Source organism: Physeter macrocephalus, chromosome 11, assembly GCF_002837175.3.
Source record: "Physeter macrocephalus isolate SW-GA chromosome 11, ASM283717v5, whole genome shotgun sequence".
Lineage (NCBI taxonomy): Eukaryota > Metazoa > Chordata > Mammalia > Artiodactyla > Physeteridae > Physeter > Physeter macrocephalus.
The window spans coordinates 95,567,855-95,575,581 of record NC_041224.1 but is presented as its reverse complement, the minus strand read 5'-3'; the positions used below and the strand labels follow the sequence as shown (position 1 = coordinate 95,575,581).

At 35.4% G+C, this 7,727-nt stretch overlaps 1 protein-coding gene across 1 annotated transcript in view; it reads right to left on the bottom strand.

The window, feature by feature from the left end:
* The window catches only part of UBR1 (ubiquitin protein ligase E3 component n-recognin 1), a 167,912-nt gene that overhangs the window by 100,960 nt on the left and 59,225 nt on the right, over positions 1–7,727 (bottom strand). Inside the window, exon 5 of the mRNA XM_007119577.3 lies at positions 1,149–1,279. Within this exon, the coding sequence (XP_007119639.2) occupies positions 1,149–1,279 (131 nt within the window). The remainder of the gene's footprint in view (positions 1–1,148; positions 1,280–7,727) is intronic.

The following is a 7,727-nucleotide window of genomic DNA, read 5'->3' as shown; positions in this document are numbered from 1 at the left end:
GTACGTTATTTGTTGCTTTTCCCTTGCTGCTTTCAATAATTTTTCTTTGTCTTTAATTTTTGCCAATTTGATTACTATGTGTCTTGGCGTGTTTCTCCTAGGGTTTATCCTGTATGGGACTCACTGCACTTCCTGGACTTGGGTGGCTCTTTCCTTTCCCATGTTAGGGAAGTTTTCGACTATAATCTCTTCAAATATTTTCTCAGGTCCTTTCTCTCTCTCTTCTCCTTCTCAGACCCCTATAAAGCGAATGTTGTTGCATTTAATTTTGTCCCAGAGGTCTATTAGGCTGTCTTCATTTCTTTTCATTCTTTTTTCTTTATTCTGTTCCGCAGGTGTGAATTCCACCATTCTGTCTTCCAGGTCACTTATCCATTCTTCTGCCTCAGTTATTCTGCTATCGATTCCTTCTAGTGTAGTTTTCATTTCAGTTATTGTATTGTTCATCTCTGTTTGTTTGTTCTTTAATTCTTCTAGGTCTTTGTTAAACATTTCTTGCATCTTCTCGATCTTTGCCTCCATTCTTTTTGTGAGGTCCTAGATCGCCTTCACTATCATTATTCTGAATTCTTTTTCTGGAAGGTTGCCTATCTCCACTTCATTTAGTTGCTTTTCTCGGGTTTTATCTTGTTTCTTCATCTGGTACACAGCCCTCTGCCTTTTCATCTTGTCTATTTTTCTGTGAATGTGGCCTCCATCAAAATTTTTGATCAAGAAAAGAGCTAAAGACTTAGACTAAAGGGAGACACAGTGTTCTGAAGTCCTCACTTTTGTTCACAAACCTCTTGGGGAACCTGGAAGTTGGTCCAGGCCAGGATCAAAAACTGGGCAATTTACTTCCCTACTGGGATGAATGGCTGCTAGGACCTCATAAATCATTTAGAACAAGACCCCCAAAATGTTTTTTCTTAAAAATCAGAAGCTCCTGATTAGGCTCTTCCTTTGGCTTAACTTCTGTATAGGGTCTTAAGAGAACATCTCATATTAATGGACATTATGGAAGTATTCCAATGAGGCAATTCTCTATAAAATCTTCATAATGATAGTTAAGTTAAAGCAGTAAATAACAACAAAGACATTTTTCAAACACCCATTTTGCAATATAAATAACCATCATGAAAACTTCTCCCTTTTAAAAAATCCCCCACCTTATCTGGAGTTGAGGAGGCAGTTGTTTTTCCTCTTCCCATACAGTCATTTCTACAATGTATTTTATCACTGAAGGGAATATTTTCCTGGCTTGGGCAATTACCTCTTCATTCAACGGACAGCGTAAGTTCTGCAAGAAAGTGTAGAAAAACATACTACCAATGTTGCATACAAGTAAGTGGATGAGAAAGATAATGTTATTAATTTATAGCAATAACTTCAATGAGTTCATTTACACCATCCTCCAGGAATGAATTTAACTTCAGCTCAAGAGTCTGCCATTTACATTGGTTTAGCTTAACTCCTTGTGGCCAAGTTGGTGCTACAGATGACAGAAAGGAAAGAAGGCAAAACCACAGAGGTCTCCTTTATGATGCTCTTTGTTATGAATGTTCTTCCCTGCCTGAATAATTATATCATCAGAGAACAATGAGTTATAGGGACTGGTTATCCCCTCCAGCTGACAAAAACTTTTCTCACTAATTTATTTCAACTGATCCTTATAGCTACTCTGTTAAGGCAGAAAATTAAAGGCATTTAAAAGATAAAGGTCCCATCCAAGGTCAAAGAACCTCTAAACAGATATAAAAAGCAAGACTAAAATCTGGGCTTTTGACTCCCATGGGGGAAAAAAATGTTAATTTCATTATAAAATAGCACTTCCTTAATAAAAGCCTTGTTCAAACCAATTAGCTAAAAAAACACATTTAAATGCTCTATGTCATAAACCATTATGGAAATGCAAATCAAAACCACAATGAGATACCTCTTCATACTTGCTAAGGTGTCTAAAATCAAAAAGGGAGATAACAATAAGTATTGGCCAGGATGTGGAGAAATTTGAACCCTATAAACTGCTGGTGGAAATGTAAAATGGTGCAATTTGGAAAACAGTCTGAGAGATGCTCAAAAAGTTAAGTATAGTTACCATATGACCCAACAATTCTACTCCTACATATCTATCCAAGAAGAATGAAAACATATATCTGCACAAAAACTTGTACACAAATATTTGTAGCAGCATTACTCATAATAGCCAGAAAGTGGAAATGACCTAAATTTCCATAAACTGATGAATGGATAAATAAAATGGTATGTAATCCATACAATGGAATATTATTTGGTCATAAAAAAAGAATGAAGTACATGTTAAAAAAGCACTAAAGTTATACTTTAAATGGGTGAATTTTTTAATACATTATGCAAGCTACAGCCCAATAAGATGTTTAAACAAAGCGGTAAGCAGGAAAAGAAACACAGTAGCTCTTTAAGACACACACACACACACACACACACACACACACACACACACACAAAATCTACTAGAAATTCAGTACAAGGCTTTTAATATTCAATTTTAACCTACCTGCTATAGACCGTACTAATGAACTGTATTTTATTCTGTGGTGACCAAAACATTAACCTACATGTTTATTCTTTTGCACCTATTCTTTCTCACTCCCCAATGCTTTATTACTTTAATTTCTACCATCTCTTCAATATGTCACCTTTCCTCTGGAGATTTTACTCAGAAGCTTTTGCTAGAGAGAGAGAGAAGAGTGTCAACGGTACTAAGAGCAATATTAATCCACTATGTTCCTATTTCTTATTTTTTTAGCTCAATATTTCCTTTCAATTCTTCAGAAAAGTAGTCTGAATTAAAGAGTTAAGAGAATCTACTCATTAATTCCATACTGTATCAATCAGAGGCTAAGTTCTTCAGAAGAGGTCTGGTAAGTACAGAAGAAACTTTTTTTTTTTTTTAATTTATTTTTTGGCTGTGTTGGGTCTTCGTTGCTGCACGCAGGATTTCTCTAGTTGCGGCGAGCAGGGGCTACTCTTCATTGCAGTGCGCGGGCTTCTCATTGTGGTGGCTTCTCTTGTTGTGGAGCACGGGCCCTAGAGCACGCGGGCTTCAGTAACTGCAGAGCATGGGCTCAGTAGTTGTGGCTCATGGGCTCCAGAGCGCAGGCTCAGTAGTTGTGGTGCACAGGCTTAGTTGTTCCAGGACATGTGGGATCTTCCCAGACCAGGGATCGAACCCATGTCCCCTGCACTGGCAGGCAGATTCTTAACCACTGCGCCACCAGGGAAGTCCAAGTACAGAAGAAACTTTTAAATAAATCATTTAGAGCTTAGAAAATAAGAAGGTCCATTAGAGGGAACAAAAGGGTGATAATCAAAATAGATTTTAAAAAACCTTAATAATTAACCCAGAAATGTACTGCAGGACTAGAAAGAAACTTCTCTTAAATACACTTTAAGAGATACTGCCAAATGCTGGATGATGGGTTGATTAGTATCAGCAAGGTCTAATTACATTTGGTAAACCCCTATTATGGTTGGCACAATGCCACACACCTGGCAGAGTATGGATTTCACATTCACCAAAGCAGAGGTGAAACAAATTCGAAGTACAAAGGACTGCTGGGTGGCAAGTGATTAGTTATATGCTAGCCATAAGTGTCCTTCTCTCACATCTAGATCATGAATCAGACCTAGAGTCATTGCAGAATATCCAGATTTACCTTCACAATAAGGCTGAATGACCAATCACCTTTGGAATCTAATTATAAATCCAAACAAATCCAAGAAGATCAGGTTAGTTCAGGACTAAATTCAGTGTACTGAGGCCATATGACTCAGGAAAACCAACAGACTGGAATCCAATGATGTAGGAAGAGGGAGGCTAGTTTTGTAAACTCGACGAGCAATTTAACTCCCAAGGATTCTTCAGCTACCTAACACAAAACAGTACAAAAACAGTTTTCTATAATGATTAGTTATGGAATGAAGAGGATATAAAAATCAAGCCACAAAGCCCTCTGACTATACGCTAAAATATTCCAATACCCTTTAAAAAAATATTAGAGGAGGAAATGGAAATAATCAGAATGAAAAGGGTTCTTAAAACAGAAACAAGAGGGACTTCCCTGGTGGTACAGTGGTTAAGAATTCACCTGCCAATGCAGGGGACACAGGTTCGAGCCCTGGTCCGGGAAGATCCCACATGCCATGGAGCAACTAAGCCTGTGCGCCACAACTACTGAGCCTGTGCTCTAGAGCCCACAAGCCACAACTACTGAAGCCCGCGCGCCTAGAGCCTGTGCTCTGCAACAGAGACAAGCCACCCCAATGAGAAGCCCGCGCACCACAACAAAGAGTAGCCCCTCCTTGCCCCAACTAGAGAAAGCCTGTGTGTAGCAATGAGGACCCAATGCAGCCAAAAATAAATAAATAAATACATTATTTATTTATTAAAAAAAAACAGAAACAAGACAATGAATAGGAAGGGACATCTGGTGATATTTAATCAAGCAAATTTTTTATTTGTCAAATGAAGGAGTTAATCATTTGGAATCTGGACAATAAATGAGTAAGAGAGAAGAGGCAATCTAAAAATAGAGGGCTGAGGGACTTCCTGGTGGTCCAGTGGGTAAGACTCTGTGCTCCCAATGCAGGGGGCCCGGGTTCAACTCCTGGTTGGGGAACTAGATCCTGAACACATGCCACAACTAAGAGTCTTCACGCTGCACCTAAAGATCCCAAATGCCACAACTAAGACCCAGAGCAGCCAAGATAAATAAATATTCTTTAAAAAATAAATAAATAAAAATAGAGTGCTGAATGATAAGGTATATGTTAACGATAGGTGAATGGGTAAAGAGTATATGAATATTCTTTGTACTCTATTTTTGCAACTTTTTACAAATTTGAAATTATTTCCAAATTCAAGGTTAAAAAAAAATGTGCTAGAGCCCAGATTCTAAAGATCTGAATTTTAGTCCCAACTGTCACATTGTCTGAATTACTATGGCTCTTTAATACATTTAAAATCTGTTGGATCTATTCACACTCATAACTCTTCAGTTTTTCCTGGCAATTCTCCTAAGTTTTTCCAGAAGAACTTCTGATTACTTTTGCCAAGTTCCAAAAGAGAATTTGGTTGTTATTCTGATTGGGAATATAATGAATTTATGGACTAATTTTGGAAAAAACTTTTATCGTTTGTAACACTGAATCTTCCAATCCAAGAATGAAATGTGTCTTCTGATTTTTTTTTTTCTTTCATGCCCATACTCCCATAGGAGTATAGTTTTAAAGTTTTCTTAAAACAGACCTGGCAGATTTCTTCTTGGTCTTTTTCCTAGGTTTTTTTTTTTTTTTTGATGGTACAGCAAATGGGATCTTTTCTTTCACTACATTTTCTAAAAGCTATTGCTTGTAAGGGCATTCAAGAAATATTTTTTCTGTAACAACCTAAGTGGGAAAAGAATTTGAAAAAGAATAGATACATGTATATGTAAATAAATAAATAAAGTGACTTGCCTGAAAAAAAAAATTTTGTTGAATACACTAATGATTTTTAGTATGTAAGTTCCGTAACTAACAACCTAACTAAACTCTACTATAGTTTCTAATTCTTTTTCAGTTAATTTTCTTGGGTTTTCAAGGTATAAATCATGACTATTTTGCCTCCTCTCCAATATTTATGTATTTTAGTTCATTCTGTTTGTCTATTTGACTGACTTCCAGAATAGCAGTAAATAATAACAGCAATAGTGAATTTCCTTACCCTGTCTCTATCTATAATGGGAATACACTAGTGCTTCATCATCAAGCATGATTAACAGCTTTTGATTTGAGGCCAATAATTCTGCAAGAAATTGAAAATCTTATCAAAGAGCTACTTTCCCAAAAAGTGCCAGGCACAAACAGTTTCACAGATGAATTCCAAAAACAGTTCATTCTAGGAATGTAGGCATGATTATGTTATATTATTCTGTCAAACTTGATTTTACCTGTTAATGTTTTATTTAGGCTTTCAGCATAACAATTATTAATACAACTGATTTATAAATTCCATATTATGTCAGATCTGAAGTCAACATAATGTTGGCTTTATATAACAAATTTGGAAAATTTCCCTCTTCTGCCCTCTATGTTCAGGAACAATTTGTATGTTTTTGTTATTTGTGTAGTGTTTAAGTAATCGAGTGATTTTTATTTATTTTTTATCTTTTCTTTAAATATAGAGAAATAGAGAAACCGGTATAATAAAAACAACTTTTACCTAAATTTAGTAACTCTTTTTTCTATATATGCTTCCTTTTTTGTTGTTCAAGTATTTTAAGGTAAAAAATAGTCATCATGATATTTTACTCCTAAATACTTTAATATGTATTTAACATGGACATTTCCTTACATAATCTTAATACCCTTATTAGAATCTAATAACATTAACAATAACTTTTAAATATTATCTGATATCTTGACCATATTCAAGTTTCCTAATTATTCCCCAAATGTCTATCACATTTGGTTATGCCTCAATTCATTTATATCTAAATGAATCTCCCATGCCCACCCCTAGACTTTTGTTCTTCATGACTGAGGTCAGGCCAATTTTTCCTATAAGAAGTCCTACATTCTAGATTTATCTTGAAATGTCCTATATATTATATTTATCTTCCTTGTGGTATTCTTTATCTTGTTCATCTCTCCCCTGTATTTCCTATAAACTAGAAGTTAAATCTCAAGGCTTTATTAAGTTCAGGTAAAACATTTTTAGCAAGAATATTTCATTAGTGAGACTATGTACTTCAATTTCTTAGCAGCTTGAGATAAATTCACATACCATGTAATTCACTAAAAATATACTATTCAATGGTTTTTATGTGCAACTATTACCACAGTCAGTTTTAGAACATTTTCATCAACTCAAAAAAACATACAAAAAAACCTTTAATGATCACCCCCACAAGGTCTCCATCCTCATAGACCTAAAAAATCACTAATCTAGTTTTTGTCCCTATGGATGTTCTATTCTGGACATTTCATATAACTGTAATCATGTAATATGTGGTCTTTGTAACTGGCTTCTTTCACTTAGCATAATGTTTTCAGAGAGTTCCTCTAAATTGAAGGATGTTTCAGCACTTTATTCCCCTTTATAACCAAATAATATTCCACTGTATGGATATAACCTAACCACATTTGCTTATCCATTTATCAGCTGATGAACATTTGGACTGTTTCTAATTTTTATTAAGAATAATAATACTATTCTATTATTGTATAACACTGTTTTATTATAACACTATTATGAATAATGCTATGAACTTTCATGTATAAATGATTATTTGAACACCTGTTTTCAATTATTTTGAGTCTGTAGGAGTAGAATTGCTGGGGCATGTAGTAACTCTACATTTCACAGGTTGAAGAACTGCCTCTTTCTAAAGTGGGTGCACCATTTTACATTTCCACCAGCAGTGTCTGAGGGTTCGAATAACACTTGTTATTACCTGCTTCTTGATTATAGCCATTAGCGGGTATTAAGAAGTATCTCACTATGGTTTTGGTTTGCATTTCTCTAATGACTTATGATGTTGAGCATCTTTTCATGTGCTTATTGGTTATTTATGTATATTCTTTGAAGAAATTCATATTCAGATCCTTTGCCCATTTTAAAAACTGGGTTGTGAAGAATTCCCTGGCTGTCCAGTGGTTAGGACTCCACGCTTTAACTGTAGAGGGCGCACAGGTTCAACCCCTGGTTGGGAAACTAAGATCCT